Genomic DNA, 19,342 nt, shown 5'->3' on the forward strand with positions numbered 1-19,342 from the left:
GCAATTCGGTGTTAAATAGCTCCGACAGGACTGTCCAAATCGACCGCACCGACACCAGGCCAGTGCGGTCTGGTGTGCTTTGGCCACCAAGCTGGATCTATTGTGTTGGCTAACTTGCTTGGTGGGCGCGCTGGCGCTCGTGCCGATCGAAGCGATCGCATTGCAACACCAGCACGATGCGTCCGACGAAACCGGCCACGGTGGGCAACCGGTCGAACAGGGGAATGGCAAGACGGCAATTACCAATAACGGCCACACCGGTGGTGGGCACCATCATCACCGGCAACAATCTGAAACCGTCGGTGAAGCGAACGGGGAAAAGGAACAAACGGATGTGCCGTATGCATCGCAAAGCATCGGACGGAATTACGAACGGCCCAATGGTGGCGGTAATGGGCATAGTGCATCCGGTCGCAACGTTAGCGGCAATGGTAACACATCGGGCAGCGGAGGCAGTAACGGCGAATCAACTTCGTACCGTGCACCGAAAAAAGCATCACAGGAAGGGAATGGTGTGCATCACGACAATGAACACACGATCCGGATGCTGATCGACTGGAACTTTCCGAAGTGCTTTAGCTTCGAGCCGAAGGAGCATCTGTACTACCATATCGGGCATGCTCTGTTTCTGGTGGCCTTCCTTGCACCGAATATCCCGTGCGGGTTCCTGTGGTTGCGCTGTGCAGCCATCGCCGGCTGTATACTGATGGTGCTGTGGGGCTGGTTCGTCGCCTGCAGCTTGGACGCAGTCGTATGGTTCAGCCTGTTCCTGCTGGTGAATGCCGTTTACGTGGTGGTGCTACTCTGCAAGTTGCGTCCGGTTAAGTTCGAGAAGGAGATTGAATCGGTAAGTGCAATGGGGTCGTGACGCGTACTGCTGGAATGTGGGATATGGAATACGAGTGAAAGCGAATAGATAAGAATATCGTAATCGATGATATTCGATCGCCTTAGCAGATTGTGTACATTTGGAAATGGAACCTCCTGTGTACGGGAGAGGAAAACAATCGGAATTGGACGGAATGATTCCAATTTCTGTAGTGAAGTCGAAAAGAATCCTTGTGGACTAGTAATCATTCTGATCCAGAATCACTTGTATCGACACATTATCGGGTTTTTTTAGTGACACTCGAATTTTTAAAAGAAATCTTGTTGTTTGATTGCATACATGAACTTCACGAACTCATCCTAAATCCACATTCTCTGCCAACGAGCCTTCCATAGCTGATATGGGGAAAACTCATGAGTACAAATCGATTTTTTTTCAAAAGCTACCCTTATTACTACCCCCAATTCTCTTGCCTGTTTTCGAAGAGCATTCGTAGGTCTCCCAAGCTATCGTGTAAAATGAAGCGCAAATTAACAAAGCCAGTAAAAAGGCAGTATAGGTGTCGTGTGAGGGCTTGTCTATTCTCTATTTATTAAAACGATTACAGTTTAATTACGTCCACGTGTTCAGGATAGTATAATCGCCCATCATTAAGGGCGCTAATAGTGAAAATCTTAAACCCTATATTAACTACACCCTAAACAACTAACAGAACACAGAAAATTAGCAGATGATCTTACATAGCAGGAACCGACAGATGGTAGTAACTGTCACTGTCTATTTGTACGTAATTTTGAGCGATAGAATCACACTTGCCCGTATTGCTTTTCCGTCACGATGATTTATTAGCGTTAGATTTAGCTTCTTTTCTTATCGCTCGCTTTGAACACTTTCCAAAACAAAACGTTGAACATCGCTGTTTCGGTTGCTTCGCTTTCCCTATGGCACTGTTGCTGAGCGATCACAGTATCGGCTGGAAGTAGTTTTAGGCTGACCGTTACATGAAAAAATACTGTTTTTTCTCGTCACTTATTCTTTCTTTTTATCTCTCTCGTGCGCTCTTTACGAGCATCTGAGTTCTTGAAGGGCCCTGCATTTTGCGGTCCCGGGAACTTCGACTATTCACTTGACTATAACCTATAATGCTAGTAATGTGATAAGCTGCATAGAAAACAAAATTGATTGTCCTCTCCGACGTTTTCCTATTCTGAGATTAAACTTTCGCAGAGTGGAGATCAGCAGGAGGAGAGGGTCATATGCCCTGTTTTAGTATGGGAATGCCGTCCAGATGCGGTGCAGACTTACATTCCCCATCTGCGCTAGTGTTGTTTCTACCATAAACTAAACCGTCAAATAAATAGCCTTACATACTATAGTAGGGTTGGTTGAATGTTGATTGAAGGTAAGGAGACCGACTCATTTTAAACGGTCACGCGCGTTGCGAGGTAAAGCAGATGCACACAGGTGCACGTCAGTGAGACCATGTTGAGGATGGCGGTGGCCATGTGTATCTTGCGAAACTTTTTGTGCGTCGCCTTGTAGTGTAGCGAACGCTCCAGGCGACCGTTACCGGTGCCATCGAACTGGCCCACTTCCTGACCGATGCTGGCTCGTGCCTCGATGCGATGCTTTTCGTGCATCAGGCGCAACATTGGCGGTGCTAGGTAGAGGCGCACAAACAGCTCGAGCGAGGCCGTTACTGCCAACGCGGCTATCTGCAGCAGATCAACCGGATCCCAGTGCGCTAGGTTACGGTCGGCCAACTCTGGCCGAGTACTGCGACGAAGTTCTACGAAGCTTACCAAGCTGATAGTGCTTAGCCCGGTACCGAGCGTAAAATACTTCGGGAACAGTACTTCCTGGATCAGTCCGAATGTGTGGCGTGGTAAAGAAAAGTACAAGGCGAGTCCTGTAGTAACAAAGCAATGAAAAGGAAATTGTATTAAACCGTACGTGCGAGAATGTGATGCACGAGAGAAACCTACCGGAAACGAACGTCATCCATATTTGTGCACCGAAGTGGATGGTGAAGGAACTAAGGTAGGCAATCTGTGTCAGCGGACTGCCACGACTGTGACCCGCTTCCGGCTGGCCATGTTCACATTGCTGTTGCGCGTCACCATTTCCACTGATCAGGTTGGGCCAAAGGGCCACCAGCACCAGGGACACCACGATTGCCGATATTGCGTGACTCGGTTGCGTCGTGTTCGTCAAAATTCTATCGTGAAGATGGTAAGGAAATGTTCCGTTTAACTTACGGCTCAACATGCGCCCGCGCGGTGATTGAAGGTGATTGGTGGAGACACTTACTTGTACAGCTGGCATCGTTGAAGGCGATGAGTTTGATCACGTAGACTGTGAAAGATGGCACGGGTTGCACGCGTTGCTGCACCGAGCACATCCTGATGGATCTGCTCACTCACCGGTTTCTCGTGGTGACTCGTTATAGGAGTCGGTTCACGTTTCGGCTTACGGCCATCCAGCAACTCCACATTCGGCCGACCGGTCGACGACTTTTGGAGCAACGGGCTCGTGTCCATCAGACGCTGGAGGTAGCACATTGTTTAAATACTTTGCGATTGACTAGATTGTACGAAAGCTCAGGATTCTTGCCCGAGCCGATTATATCACGCACAGCGAAGACACCGAAAACCGTACTTTCTAACGCACCGTATGTCACTAATAAACACGCTGTCGCTAAGGGTAGAGGCAACTGGCGCTGTTGACTTTTGGGGAGCAGTTGCTACTGCTGCTGCTAGCTCGCTGCAAGGCACACCGTACAATGGCTTGGCTGTGTTCGCACACCGATCGTATATATAAGACTTTATTTTCGTGTGCACCTCCGCGCACATCCCGCCTGCACACTAGTCCAACTCCACCGGTCCGAACCGATGCAGGGAACATGACGCGAGTGTTGGTTTCGCACGCGCACGCCGTGAGTTTGCGAATACACACGCACCCAAAAACCGCTCGGTGCAAAGCGTCGTGAGACCGTGGCCCTGTTGTGTGCGTGTATGACGTCTGGCTAAATGGATCGGATAATACTTACGTTTCCACACCAACACAAGCGTTTGCAGCGTGCGCTTGATGCAGAGATGCAACGAAGGGTGAAGGTGGATTAAGCCTTATCATGTGTATGTTTCGCGCGGCAAACTCCCCGCTGGGGACCTGATTGGACTCATTGCGGTTGGGAAAGCGGCGAGCGTGAAGAAGAAACGCGAAAAGTAATGCAAAATTTTAAATCCTCACCCTATTGCGAAGCGAGGGTAGTCAGCGTTGTATGCGTCGTAAATAATACCATAACCAAGCTGTCAAAAACACCCATCGAACCCGCATCGTGGGAAGGCACAAGTCACGAGATTAGCGCGTCGCGTTTCGTCATGCGTTGTACGACATCTCGTGCTGCGGTGGAGGATGATGCATGCGCATCGAGGGGAGCAGTAAAACGGACGATAGCGTTGCTTTTTACATGACCCGATGTATACATATACGTCCATAAATGGTAACGACTTTTGGAGGGTACGCGTGGTTGCTACAGAAAGTCCCCGCCGGCGACGTCGCTGGTCGAGGTTCAGAATTGATAAATCATCGAATGACCGGGCGGGAGATACTCTGGCGCTACTCGGTGTTTGGTTACGGTCAAAGTCGTCTACACTGTCTGGCAGACGCGTTCACGCCATGACTCGGCGGAAGGTGTGCCAGAACGCTTCGTAACGGGGGTATTGTAATAATCGATTTTTAATCCAGCGCACTCACCGGGAAGATCGGGCGCCTTTCACGGGGTTTAATAATATCGTCGACACGCGTGCGAAGATCTTTAATGCTCGAGAGAGGAGGCATTCCCAGCTTGAGAAACAGATAGGAGGCATTGCAGAAAGATCACCATAGCAGTGTTGTGCTCAATGAGTCTTTTGAGAAGAGTCATTCATATGCACATTTGGCAAGGAGTCATGGAGGATGGACTCTCAAAAGATTAATGAACCCTCTGAGCAATGGCGGATTAAGTTCTTTGCAGGCTCTAAGCGAGGGAGCACGGAGTCCGTAGCAGACAAGCTTCTTGGAGATCATTATTCTTCGATAATATAAGAACCTTCTAAGTTTTATGAATCTTTGGAATAGAGATCCAGATTCATTCGTTCAGATTCTTGAATATCATTCAGATTAACCCTACACTACACCAAAGGATGCATCTTTTGCGAGCTTCTAAGAGGTTCAACTTTAAGTAGAACTTACTATATCGGAAACCGGCTAAAAGCGTTGTGCATACTTCTTCTGGTAAAGTAGTGCTGAGGCTGAGGGATGAGGGATTTTCCAAAAGAAAATTCTCATCATTCTATTCTGGTTTTGAGGAGAAATTCCGAACACCCGTACTGGGAAATTCCAAAACCCACCGAACGTTCCAAAAATCCCATCCACATTTACCCGAAAACGGGAAGTATTGGTTCCTCTTCCCAAAGCTGGTGGGGAAACCCGTGGAAAGGTGCGAAACCCAACCATCATGGATGGGGCGGCAGTGCGTGTGGGTAGTCGCTGAGTCGCTGGGGATCAGTTGGTGCGCGCGCGAAACATAACATTTCGCGTATGCTTGGAGCCGTCCATGCTAAATATACAACGCGACCGGCAAGGTGTCTACGTGACTAACCGCAAGTATGCACTTTGCGCATTGCGAATTGAACCACCTCGCGCATGCTGCTGTTTGTGTGTATGCGTTTGACCGCACCGGGACTGGGGTGGTTGGCGAAACTCCACGTGGGGAACGGCTGGGTGTTTCGAGTGCGCGTGGCAAGCAGGAAACATTCGCGTGCTCGCTTGGACACACCATCAAAACTATGCTGTAGTGACATTGGCGTGCAATTATTTTGCATATGCGGTTGTTCCAGTTGTATGGGGGGTTACCCATACGCGGCCACATCCCACGCACATTATTGTGATGTGCGTGTACGGTGTGGGGTTCCCCCCTGTATCAAAGCGCCTTCGGTTTAATTCGGGTTATCCAATGAGCCATAATTCCAGGAATCCTTTGCAAACTGTCTGCTGTCATCTTTATTTCTTCCTTTCTTCGCAACGCTTCGTACGCGCTTCCCTAACGATAAGATCAAACAATTAAAAAAACACCGTACAGCTCTGCTAGAGACTCTTTTGCCCGTTATCACCAGACGCCATTGGTGTGTGACACCTGTCAGTTGAGGGATTGATTTACATGCGATGCGATCGTATCGTTGTGGTTCATCATCTTTTCTCTCGCACCCATACCGATGCACGCGTCGCGTTCTAAAGCTTTTGGAGCAAAAAAAAGGTCCAGTTAGCAACGGATACAAAACAACAAGCCTGAACCATATTTCTCCATCACGCAGCCAACCTTCACTAGTTAGATGGATCGCTTCCTCAGGTTTATTTTCCATAGAATTCCCATCAACCAGACACCTCCGACATAGAATCGAGGTCGTCATACTGGCGATCCCGCCTCCCTGCTCCCGTTTTCATGGGCAGAAAGTGTTTGGTGGGGCTTTTATGTGGGTATGTGTTTGCACACCTTGCAAGAGATGCGAATTTGGTGCCGTAGGTCGGGTGAGCAAATTTTATTTGCTAGGTCATTGGTTTGCTGCAGTGTTATGATACGTGTTATTGCTTTGACTCCTTTTTATTAGTATCCCTTTGCCACCCTTCTACAAGTCCAACACTTTTTCCCCAACCATTTGCACGTGATAGTCCGTGACGTGCTGATGCGTTTTTTTTGTGTCGCGTTGTTGCCACCGTGCTCTAACCGTACTAGCGATATGGTGCGAATAATCGCATTGAGATGTGCTAGGATCAGCATATGCCCTGGATAGAGTGTGGCCAACTGCTGCTCTTTTGTATGACAAACGTTTTCAAGACCTGTTACGGCTTTGTTCAGCTAACAGGTTGATTGGCGTTTAGATTGTGTATTCTTCAACCGAGCATTTATGGTCGTTAAAACGCACCATATAAACCATATATCAGGTGTATTGCACATAACGCAATAGAAATAGTCCATAAAGTACCTAGGCTTGCGTCTCAATTCTTCCAATACTTCTTATTGTTACTTTAAAAAGAACCTTCAAAACCTGCAATAGTTTACAGCTCTATCAAAGAATATATATAATATTAACATGTTAATGTTATATGTCATTTTAGATTTGTTGGAATATTAATTCTAGTTGTTTGAGAATTGTGGAATCAGGAGGATTCTGAAGAGTTCAGAAGAGAAGGGTCAACGATGCACTTCAACCACTGCTAATGCTACAATTCCACATCTTTTCCGCAGGTGTACGTTGCCTTGTTTAAGCCGTTGCGCGTGTCGCGCCACCAGTTCAAGAAGGTGCTGAACTGCATGAAGATAGTGCGGCCGCTCAAGTACCAGGAAATCTACGTGCAGGAGAAAATAACCAAAGTCGACAGTTTGTCCCTTGTGCTGTCGGGAAAGTAAGTGCGCGATACTCCGGTGCTGTCTGGTTCTGCGTGATAAGCACGCAGCGCATGCGTAGCACACGGGTTGACGTTTTCGAGATACCACGACCTGTAACCATAGTGAGTGGGGTACCGGGAACAGCGGGAATCGAACCTGCCCGTACGTACGTCACCCGAAAACATCACCCGTCGTCCGTGCTTTTGCCGGCCAGTCGCTTCGGAACGCGTCCCCGTTATGTTCAAATTTTAATATCTCATTCTCGTTCTCATTCTCGTGCAGATTAGTAGTTTCACAGAATCAAAAAGCGCTTCATATAGTATTTCCTCATCAGTTTCTCGATTCACCCGAATGGTTCGGTGTCTCTACCGATGACTATTTTCAGGTATACATAAAAACCAAGCTAAACAAAAAAAAATCCGCAAACCCCAAATCACCTTTACTTGCCTACCATTGTCCCGAAGCGCATCCCGTACGAATCCTTTTACTAATCGTCGGTATTCTTTTTAACAGGTGTCGATCATGGCGATGGAGGAGTCGCGCGTACTCATCTGGCACCGGGATAAGCTGAAGCTATCCATCATGGCCGAACCGTTCCTACAGGCAGTGTTTGATCACATTCTCGGACGAGACGTGGTGAAAAAGCTGATGCAGGTTACGCAGGTACGCGTTATTAGACGTCCGTAAATTTATTCTTCTTTTGAATGCTACTAATCTATCCCTTTCGTTATCTCTCCGTAGGTCAGCGAAACGATGGCGCAAAGCAATGGTTGCATTGCATCAGGTTATGGCGATGATTCGGAAGATAAACCAATGCTGGTGATGAAGAGCAAACCTTCCGATAATGGTGGGCATGGCCTAACGGCCTTGATCAATCGTCAGCTGCAAGGTGAGTCGGTCACGGTCCGCCCTTCTTTTTGTTCGTTACCATTCCTCCCCCCTCACCAGATCCCCTTCACCGGTTTCAACCGGTATAAGATATCACACACCAGTCTCGCCACAAATCCATCCCGTACATCCAACATTGCTTAACTGCGTAGATTGAAGGTACATTGCACTATCGTTGGTAATACACAAATCCCACACGTTTTAATACATCTCACCATAAGTTTTCCAGTCAATGCACTTTATGATTCATATAATATATATATATGTGTGTGGTTATCGTTCGCTGTTGAGTTAAGATTTTGTGTTATCGCTTGCCTTTGAATAATGAATGGTGTCCTGCACGATTATGTCTAACTATGTGTTTACCTGTCTATTTGTGTGATTCGAACGCAGACAAAGCACATCAGCTTGATCACGTTTGGTTATGCTTCGATATTACGTTTACGCAAACTACATCCTTTTATGAATTCTACTTCTTCTCTTTTCATCCCATCTGTGCGCGCGCGCGTCGTAGTTGTAAAAAGCCTGTAAACAAAACTCACCTGAACAACAAGTACAGTTCGATTTGCCGGTAAAAGGGCGTCGTTAGGAAATCGGCCTCCAGTGTAGTAGTTCGCTCCGAACCCTTCCCGTCATGGTGATGAATCGTCTTGTCCTGTTTCGTAGCCACGCTAAAGACTTGTTAGGATGGAAACTTAATTCGTAACACTGTTTAAAAACTGCCAACCCTTTATGTTTGCATCTATCGCCGTGCTATTATGCTGACAATTAGGAAGACACGCGCCGTTAAATGGTCACGAATTAAGTTAAATGCCTAATACAGGGGTTACCACATTTCACATTCCTTTCATTCCGTTTTTCGTTTCCTCCCCCTCCACCGGGTTGCTACCCATCCAAAATCTGTCTCATGTTGGATTACTGAAGCTTATCGGTTTTGTTTCCGTTTTGTACTGTTAGTTTCATTTCTTACTTTTTTTTTAATTGTAGATGAAAATGTCCCCCTTCTGCCGGTCGCATCACTAAACTCTGGCAGTGCACTACTCCAAAAGGTGTACCACGAGTAGGAGCCGGTCTTGTGCATGCCCACATATTTCTGCCCCACTCTTCGTCTCTTCAATCACCCTTCCACGCTTACGTCTCCCTTCTACCCGCGCAAGAAAAAGGGACCCTTTTTTAATATGTTTCGGACACACACGGAGACGGAGAGGGGGCAGTACCAGCGCCCGGCTAGAGGAAGGAACAAAAAAAGCAGTACTCCTTCCCGCCCCACTAATCTATCCTAACCCATAGTTAAGGGGAAAGTCATCGAGGCATCGATTGAAGCCTTCGCAAAACCATGTTTGATAGTCATATATGATGCGCTCCGCACCAACTCATGCAAGCATGATCCATGGTAGGGGTGCGTCCATTGTCCAAATATTACGATTAGGTTCACGGAACAGCAGTGAAGCACTGACAAAGATGCGACCCACGGAGTAGTCGCACCGCAACAACGCCTACCATCCCCAAATCGCCCCTTATAAACTTTGCCAATCGTCCCGTACCTTGCTTTACAGCGACACGATCCGTACTCGTTTGCTGGAAGCGCGGGAAATTGCATGCCATTTTACGTCTAGTACACTGTTATATGTTATTATACTACGTAATGTTTAGTGTCTTTTTCCCCGTTTTTTTTTTACTTTTAACCACCAGTTAACCATTAAACGCGTATATTGTAGGGAGATTGTGACGAGAGTGACCCACTCACAACACGTACGACTGTAAACGACTAACTTAGCGCAGCTTAAGCGAGCGGCGAGTAACAACGAGTCCGGGGCAAAAGGATTATTTTTAGACCATAGCATTTACAACTGTATAGGGAATCAATGTTTGGATTCCTCATTTCCAGTGTTTCAATCATCGCAAATCACTTTACGTTTTACTCTTTTTTTAAGATTCCATTTCTACCTAAAAAGGGTGTTATGTGACGTTTTCTAATAGAAATAGTGTGCATTTAGTTACTGCTTTCGTTGCTTATTGATGCAGTAGCATATATACTATACATATTCTCATTTTGTTTTGATGCCTTTTATCCTAATGCAATCTAGCGCAAATACAATTGCCTGACCTGTTTTGCATTTCATTTTCTCTCCCAACGTTTCTAACGAACGATTTTATCACACTGTTCTAACTATTCTCTACACACTTTTTTGCACACATTTCTCCCTCCTCACTGTTCTTTCTACCTTCCTTGCCCCATCGCCCGTACGTCTATTGCTGCAATCGATTTGCTCTTATCACCTACTATTATTTTCTACAATTACTATTACTACCCATTTGTTACTACGAATACCACTTCCGCCACAAAAGCTCTCCCACGGATCTCGAAGTATTATTACTGTGGTAAGTTTTCACACTGTATCGATTGTTTTTGGTTTTGATTTTCGGTATTTTTTTGTTGTTGGTCCGTGCATTTTAATTTTGCTCTGCCGCCTTCTTGTTTAGTGCCGCGCGGCTTTGATAGATAACGATGGTTTATTCTTTTAGATACAGTATTGTGCTATAAATAGTTTGCAAACTGTGCAGTTTATGTACTTTCCTGTTTGAAAGCATATGCGAAACATAAAACCTGGGACGGCTTTCCCCCAGGCAGCGCATCTTTAACCGGCTGTCATTAGTATGCTGGTGCTCGGTAAACAGTTTTTTTGTTGCTGTTGCAAATAATAGTACAACAAACCTTTCGTTGCGTAGATTGGTACATTAAAGCTGTTTATATCTCGAATATATGCGTATGTTGTTGAAGATCAACCCTTTATGATGGAATTGTTTAAAATATATTATATACGTCAACAAATCATGGTCATAATCAGAATGTTTTTAATTCCCGATTACTTTAAAATGCACCACTGTAAAGCTTAACATGATCTCCTTTTTTGTGTTGTCGCACACGATATTTCCATCCGTGTTGTATAAAATGATATATAAAGTGACAGACTTTACCAAACTGAGGGTAGTGTGCGGAGCTCCAAAGGCGCTGGGAAGAAGAGAAATTACCATTCTTTTTTGTTTGTGTTTTTGTTTTTAGTTTTTTCATTTGTTTTTTTTTTAGTGGATAAGATATTGTTTTCTTTACTACTCAAACGGAACATCTACCATTCGTTTTGCGGTGTAAACTTCCAAACGGTGATAATCTGTTCTTATTTTTCAACACACAACGAAAACGCAAGACTTTACGAGAAACACTATTGAAATGTTACTCTAAATTAAGATAAAAATGAAACAAAAAAAAACAAATTTGTATAATTACTAGCGATTTGGCAAAAGAGAATGATATTAAAAACGTATACCGCCCCCTTTACTGCAGTGTGCATTTAACTGCAGCAAGACGATGCGAAAATTTAATAAAACAAACTAAAAACGAAACACTTGGGAAAAATTGTCCCAAAATGCAACATCAACATAAATTGAGCTGCTAACCCACCCCACCCCATCTTGTTATGTGGAATGCTTCATGAAACTAGGTTTAATAATTATGTGTTATTTAATTTCCAATATGTCATTAATATGTAACGTTATGATGTATATGTATGTACGCGTGTGTCTATCTGTGTGTATGTGTATTTTGTTTCTTTTTTTAAAAGCAACTTGTGACGAAGCGTGTCACAATCAGATAGAAAAATGGAAAAGTAACAAAAGAAGCAACAAAGAAAAAAAAACAAAGGAATGAAATAAAATTAAATGTGTAACAAAGTAGTAAAGTGTTTTTGTTTCGTTTGTTTTTTTTATGTGTCTAATTTTGTATTTGATTTAAGTTTTATTTTCGTTTCATATGTACTTTCAAGTTAATGCGTATAAGGCATCGTTACATTTATTTGTCTATTTTATTGAATGTTTCTTGGTAGCATTTTTTGTTCGTTTGTTCATGCTTGAATGTGTGAAAAATAATCTATAGTTTAAACAAATTGGCACCGCCCTGTGTAACGTTTTGTTCTTTTTTAAAAGTAATAAATTCTATTCATAAAACGTTCCTGCTTGTCCCTTTTTGCCATGAACTTCCGTTTGAATGTTGTTACGGAGTACGAATTGTGTCCGATATGTTTACTTTCCGTGCACAGGTAATGGTTCCATTTGGTGTGTTCTATCTGTTTGGAAAGTGTGTGCAGTTTAATTTTTTTGGTTCTGTTTCTGTGTACTTTTTTCTCGTGTTGATGGTTCCACTGTCCACTACTCCCGACGTTATTGGGGCAAATTATTTAAAATGGTTGCAAACATTTTTTGTTTTCATTAAAATGTTTTTTTTTTCAATAACAAAATAAATCATTTATAAGTTCCAATCCAATCCCTCGTGAGCATAGTACGCGACAAGGTTCCAAACGGGACCTCCAGTTGTTGTCTAGTAGCTATTCGCACAGCACAGTTTTAGATGACGTTACTATCTTCTGTCTTGTGCCCTCTTTTAGTAGCAACTGATCATAACGCCTGGCGGCTGGGCCGAATCGACGAAACCGACCATGAGACGGCCGTATAGGAGTCGGACCATCTCATCACAACTACCACCATCCGCGCGGTAACATACGTGGATAAGACCGGCGGTACTGCTGGCAGCAGAACAACACTTTCAACACAACCAATTTTGTGATACTATAAATGTTATTATCTGTAAGACGTCGTGGCCATGTTAAAAAGAAAATAGAGAGAACAAGAGATTATGATAGAAAGAGAGAGAGAGAGAGAGAGAGAGAGAGAGAGAGAGAGAGAGAGAAGAATTGTTGGATATGTGAATGTGTTAGGATTTGACATTGTTGATGGATGAGACTTAGTAGCATTTAAGGCTTCAAGTTCAAAACCATGTGCGAGAGGTATAGGAGTTGTGGCAAAGATAGGATAGGCATCGTATGTAGGATCCAAATTTCATCCCGTGCTGTTCGATCCAAACTTAAAAAATGCCTCATTTGCACGGCAGTACCGTACACTTTAGGTCCTTCCGTTAAGTTCCCATACAATCGCCCACTGGTTCATTCCGTATGTGTTTTTGTCTGCACACTATAGTTTGAACAAACCTCAAACAAAACAACCATTGTTTTACTTATTAAAAACGTTTTCCCGCAAATCAAAAAAAGTTACAAACAAACATGATAAAATCAACCCCGATTACTACAATCTATATTACGTAAACTTAATACAATTTTAAATGACAATACTATTAACGACGAGTTCGTCTTGTGATTGTTTTCCAACTCTATCTTGATTAAACGTATATTTAAACAATGAAAACTAAGCAAATCAGAAACGTCTATACACGTTATGAGGTGCGTTGGTGCGAGGCACGCAGCAAGGTGAAGAGTAGATAGCAACGAGCAGAGCGGGAAGGCAGGGTCCGCCAGATATCTGTCTGCATCTAAATGGGATCGGTCAGCAGTGTGTGTACTGATAGGAAATAATTTTCAATTTTTGCAATCGCTTGCCTTACGAATACTATCGAATAATAAGAGAAAATACTCATTCACTAGTCTTCTGCTACGTTAGGGCTCGTCCTTCTTTAGTTATAGCGGGGTTCAATGTTGAGAGCACCTCCGATGACAGCTGATGATATCTGAACCATAGATGCTGCTGTTAGCGAATGTTGTTTTGAAAGAGGATAGTTTTGTTGTGCAAATTCCATGCATTGAGGCGCATGTGAGCACTACAGCAAAGTATGCAAACCGCACGACACCACAGCCAGATCTGATGCTGTCATCCGGGTGGGCAGTAACAGCTCACCTGTATTGACCGCTTGGACCGTAACAAAGGTCCTGCACCAAAGCCCCAAGTACAAAGCCTTCGCTTGCCCATCTCAGTCTGTCCTCTGTGGGTTAAGAACGGGGGATGTGCGATGTGCTGTGTGCTTTAGACGCTGTCGTAGACTCACTCCGTTTACCCCTTATTTGCCTGTCTGCTGCCTGCAACACGGTGCAACGATTTGCTGCTGGTCAAATCGGTGAGCTCTAAGTGGTGAGCTGTAGTGGTGGATAGGTCGTGCTTAGCGTATCACCAGGTGACATTTACGCACACCAGTGGGCCAGTGTAGTAGACGTAATCAATCGAACGTAATGGCGTACCAAATGTGTGACATTCAATGTGTATGTTTTATTCGAAACCCCGTTGTATTGTGAAGGTAAAGCAGGTTATCGTACGGTGCGCACTGTTCTGCGGAATAGTTGTTTTAAAACAAAAACCAAAACCCCATATGAATAGATATACAATAATTATAGATATATACATATGATATATTATATTTTCCCCCCTCCTTAAGCCGACGTTAAACAGTTGGACGCGTGAAGCGTTACGTTGCCCTGTTTGTTTTTAAATCGGCAAATGACAGTGAATTGGTGTTTGTGTTAGTGAATACGATACTGCAGGTGTACTACTTAACGCAGTAACGTCATCTTGTGCCGTCAGAGGGCATATATGTACACGATGCGGAAAGCTCGACCAGTTCGATCGCATTTGTTTGTGGTTCCCGATCACTTTGATCCTTCCTTCTCCTATCTCCTTTTCTTTTCTAACCCTTTCCCTCCTTGTTATCGTGTTAATGCAGATAATTAGCTGATCGTATAGTTATACAAATTTAGGCAAAATAGAAAGAAGCGAGACAAGAGTAAAAATTTTCAAACAAACATGTGATGTCCTTGAAAGTGTGAAGGGTTCTCGACCAGAAAGTTTCTCCGAGTTCTTTCTTTCCGTTTAGATAGGACAAAATAATCATCTTGAGATCTATCCTGCTCACTTCGAGTCAAGGAACCGACCATGAAGGCAAAACAATAGCAAACGTTCAGAAGGCAAAAAAGAAACATGACAAAAAACGGAAATTCGGAATCGATTCTGAGCGAAAAAATAGATAATAAAACCCCTCACACCGACCCGTATGGTAACGATCTGTCTGATGTGTTAATGAGTTTGACAGTGTGGAAGATATCTAGCCCAGTTGTGGAGATCACACCGCCCAACGGTGGCAAAATGGAAATTGGAAATGGACAAAAATTAACAAAACAAACAAAAAACAAAAAAAAAAATACGTTGCATTTACACATACCGAACACATAAACACAATTTAGCTCGAAGGTGTATGATACAACTAGAAAATTTTAAATGCCACTTACCGGTTCCGGGTGGGCAGATACCGGCGAGTAGACAAGTATTTGGTAAAGCAGAATAAAACAACCACTCACACATACAGAGACCCATGGAACAGAATGGAGAAATAGACAACAACAAAAAAAAAACAGTAACTATTGGGATATATCGTAGTTTATTTTCTATAAATTGTTTTGGAAATGTTAAGCGCTGGAAAGAACAATGCAGATTGGATTGTAAACGATATTTTGTTTAGCGGATTGCATAGTTTCAGTCGAGCTCATCATTGCCGTACAAAGTTAACATACCCACGATGGAACCCCAAACACAATAAAAAGCGATCTTGTTTAATCAGTCTAAACTGTGTTACCGCCTACATCTCGATGGCCTTTGATGCATCGCTTTCCTTGTGGACAAACAAAATGAAGCAAGGAAACAAATTCAAACAGCAACCCTTTTTGGGTAAGGGAAGCAAACAAACATTGAGTTGCATGCCAGATTAAGGTGGATTTGATCCTAACCAAACAATTTATCGAACCGGACAAGGGAAACGAATTTCTAAATTCCTTAATAAACTGTCTGGTAATTACATTATATTAAGCAGGTATAAATGATCCTTTCTCTCTACTTCTTTGCTGTAATTCTTCGTAGGAAAGTGTCACTTAAAGTGACTAAAAAAGAGTCTGTTTTATTTCTTCCGGGCCGGTTTGCACGTTCCTCAATCGAATCCTTTCGTCAACAGGCGGTTTCCGATCTTGCTCGCGGAAAGGTTAAAAGCGGTACAAAAGGTCGGGATGAAATCAATACTCAAACGGATGGCTCCTTGCCTTGGTAATACGATACCGATGGGCGAGCAGGAAATCTGGCATGTGCTAAATAGTGTTCATTTCAGAGGACATGGAAGAAAAAGAGACAATGTGAAAGCAACAAAACGCAAAAAAAACACCATTTACACACGACACATGCCGCAACTGGGTGTCACACGAATGTGACCAGGAGCGAAGCAACTGTTCCCGTTTCGTTACGTACGGTGCTGCCATCTGTTGGGCGGTAGCGGAAACTGGCAAGTAATCGTGGTTTACCGCGCATCGGAACCAAATGCGCAGTACGGTAAACAATGCAATCGTTTGTTATGCATTCGGATTTGTTGTCGCATTCTCGCTTGAGCACACATCCGCCGGGTGGGGAAGACCAAATGTACGCACGGTGGCAAGCGAAACGAATACATGAAAAGGGGGAAAAGGAAGGAATGGAATTCACCCGATGTGGCGATGAACGGCTAGAATGCAGGGGTTTTCAGTCTTGCTAGCTGATCGTTTTAATTTGAACCCTTCCTCGACCTATCCACGAAAGGCATGCTTACCCAGGAAGTTGTTTACAGCGCATCTGTGCACTATTTAGTTTCTGTTATAACGTTACGTTAAGCGTTATTCCTTAACTATTCTAAAGAATTATACAACAAAATCTGCAGTTGCCCCTTCTGAAAGAATGCTTACTGGTCTGAAACGACTGATCACGACTGATACAAATAAAGTCTATTTTGTCCAAACTCTTCTGGCATTTATGGCTTGCTAGACATATTTTACCAATCAGTCAGTCCTTGCTGAGGGGGACCGGACCCATCGGTCCTGTCCTGTTGGTGAAGCGATGCCATGTCACCGGATTACCAAGTCATCATAGCCCACACGGCCAGAGGAGACATGGTGGGCTCAGAAAGGCCGGAATAATTGACTGACTGATGACGGAGATCGATAGTGAGCGGTCTAAAGGACTCCTACAACTGGTCAAGACGACAGATAAGAAGGTAAGTAAATTCGAGATAAGTTTGGTTGTGTAATACAATATCTTACTCGAAGAAAAAATTGTAGGGTAGTATCAAGGTACCTTCAAAATAAAAAAAAACCAAAAATGGTGGGTCTTCCGTCTCATTCCTTCATCCTCATCATATTAAAGGGGTAAAGATATATAATAAATAATTGAAAACTGAATGAAAGACCTGAATGGATTAATTTTTGCTTCGTTTTACTATTTTGCGTCCACTTGTACGGCACAAATGCGGCTTTCCTTGTGTAGAACGCTCCACGCTCCAGATCTGGACGCAGTGTTTGGTAGTACGAATGCTAAAACACCCCTGCATCGGCGAAGCCCTTGCCGGGATGAACCATTTGCATGCCATTCGCCTGGCGATCGTTTCATTCATAAAGCGTCCGTGAGAAAGAGCGAGAACAAATTGGGATTCTCCGGGTGAGCGATCGATTCGAGCAGTGTTCGTTCGTGTTCATTTCCTTTCCAGCGGGAAAGTGAAAAGCCCGCTGGAACGATCGAGCGGGAGAGCGAAAGAGAAAGAGAGCGAGTGTGGATCGTGCACCGAACGGGAATGAACATCGCTAATGTTCGGGAACGCATTTCGAATGGGAACAATTCATTCGAGCAGTTGTAACTGATCGTGACGGACGCGAGCGCAGTTTGCTTCGTGCTCTTGGTGTGATCGTGTCGTTTTCTGATAGCGCAAAACACGCATTACAATTTCGGACAAACATTGGCGCGTGTTGCGGTTGATCTTGTGTAGTATTCTGCTTGGTGAGTTGGTTACTCCCTGGAACATAACATTTAACCGGTGTTGATAATAGATGGAAAGCACAAATACTTAATGTTTTATGTGTGTGTTTACTTGCGGTGGAAAGAGTAATTATAAATATTATCGGTATGAAACGTTCATGATCAAATACTATAGAGGTATAAAAACATTCTAACCGACCCCGTGTGTGAGAATTACGTTTGAGCAGTTGTTGGTAGTGATAGCTGTGTAACGATCGTTACCAGGAGCTGTGTGATTTTGTGGGTGATGGTTTAACATCGTTGCATTGATTTGTACTGAAATATAGTTCGCTAATAGTGTTCGAGTAGAACAAACTGTGCTTCGCAAGTGTTTTCTAGCGCAATGTCTAACGCGTGGCCCCCGGGGCCAACCGGAACCGGAAGGGTCCGGTACCGTGGCGGTACGGCACCGCCCATCAATCAATCCCACCGTCCGCTATCAACGGTGACCGTGCAGTTGCTGGTGGTGGTAACACTTGCAGTGACAACTGCCCTCCTATCAACTGGCGCGGATGGATCGACCGTACCGGCGACAAAGGCCGGAGAGCACGATTATTCCGGGGCCATACAGGACCTTGAAATGGGCTGCATCAACCGTTGCCCCGATCAGGTAATAGATCCTTACTCACATCCTTACATACGCATGCTACTAAGCTGTTAAAAGAAAACTACTTCTAATGTCGTCATAACTTAGCAACAACTGCAATAGCCAACGCCTGTTTTATTATAAGGCATATAAGCTTACTGAAACAGCAGCTAGTAGCTTGTTCACACAGTTTGCTCCATCTAATGTTTCGACTATTTTGTTAATAATTAGTATATTATTAGTGTTCGTGCGCATTACTATAGCCATCCAAAAGTGCTAAAGTCATCGTTATGTCTATTACTGGATCAATCGTTTTATTTTTATTTATACAACTCGTCATGATGACGACATTGGCCGTTTTGTTATATAAATTGTTTTACCAAGCTTTGCAATTGTTCAATATTGCATTGATTACCCTGTTCTTACAAACTATCTTCTTCTTCAAGGTCAACTCTTAATTGAGTTTATCACAGCTGTTATGACTCAGAGCAATGGAACGATTTGCCACACTGCCAATATTCCGCCATACTAATTACATCCCCTAATCTTCGCATTCCTCATCGGGCAATATCTTTAGCGTATATGCTTGACTAATCTGACCAGCTAGCTCGCCCTCAACACAGTTTGCTCCGGAGCAATGAAAAAAAGGGCACAGTTCTCAGCTCCATATTTTCCTGGTGGTTTGAAGAATTTTACCAAATTCCTTCTCGAAATCGTCATCACCAACTGGATGCTCTCATTTCAAGCTCCGTTACGGTCAAATGTTCAAATCGCGCGTAGAAAAAAAACACGATCCAGGCGACATTTACACCCAGCACAAGTGTGTTGTTGAGAAGCGCACAAGACCCAAACACCCGGAGTCGGAAAGAATTCTAAACAGCTCTGGCGCTTTGGCACAAACAGCCCTTACGGTTCAAGGTGA

The 19,342-nt window shown here is 44.0% G+C and overlaps 3 protein-coding genes across 3 annotated transcripts in view; 2 read left to right on the forward strand and 1 right to left on the reverse strand.

The window, feature by feature from the left end:
- Window positions 1–544: 544 nt before the first annotated feature.
- LOC128719337 (blood vessel epicardial substance) lies at window positions 545–12,651 on the forward strand. Its single transcript, XM_053812998.1, has 7 exons — window positions 545–847; window positions 7,116–7,273; window positions 7,539–7,641; window positions 7,770–7,919; window positions 7,998–8,145; window positions 10,494–10,526; window positions 12,584–12,651. Exons 1-7 carry the CDS (start codon window positions 545–547, stop codon window positions 12,649–12,651), a joined length of 963 nt encoding a protein of 320 aa, XP_053668973.1.
- On the reverse strand, window positions 2,251–3,390 carry LOC128719226 (transmembrane protein 205). The gene is made up of 3 exons (XM_053812887.1): window positions 3,140–3,390; window positions 2,815–3,047; window positions 2,251–2,738 (listed from the first exon to the last, which is right to left on the reverse strand). Exons 1-3 carry the CDS (start codon window positions 3,388–3,390, stop codon window positions 2,251–2,253), a joined length of 972 nt encoding a protein of 323 aa, XP_053668862.1.
- Window positions 12,652–18,177: 5,526 nt separating the features above from the next.
- LOC128718566 (protein sevenless) overlaps window positions 18,178–19,342 on the forward strand; it is a 29,262-nt gene continuing 28,097 nt past the window's right edge. Inside the window, 1 exon segment of the mRNA XM_053812224.1 lies at window positions 18,178–18,444. Coding sequence (XP_053668199.1) covers window positions 18,178–18,444 — 267 coding nt within the window.

Source organism: Anopheles marshallii, chromosome X (assembly GCF_943734725.1).
Source record: "Anopheles marshallii chromosome X, idAnoMarsDA_429_01, whole genome shotgun sequence".
NCBI lineage: Eukaryota > Metazoa > Arthropoda > Insecta > Diptera > Culicidae > Anopheles > Anopheles marshallii.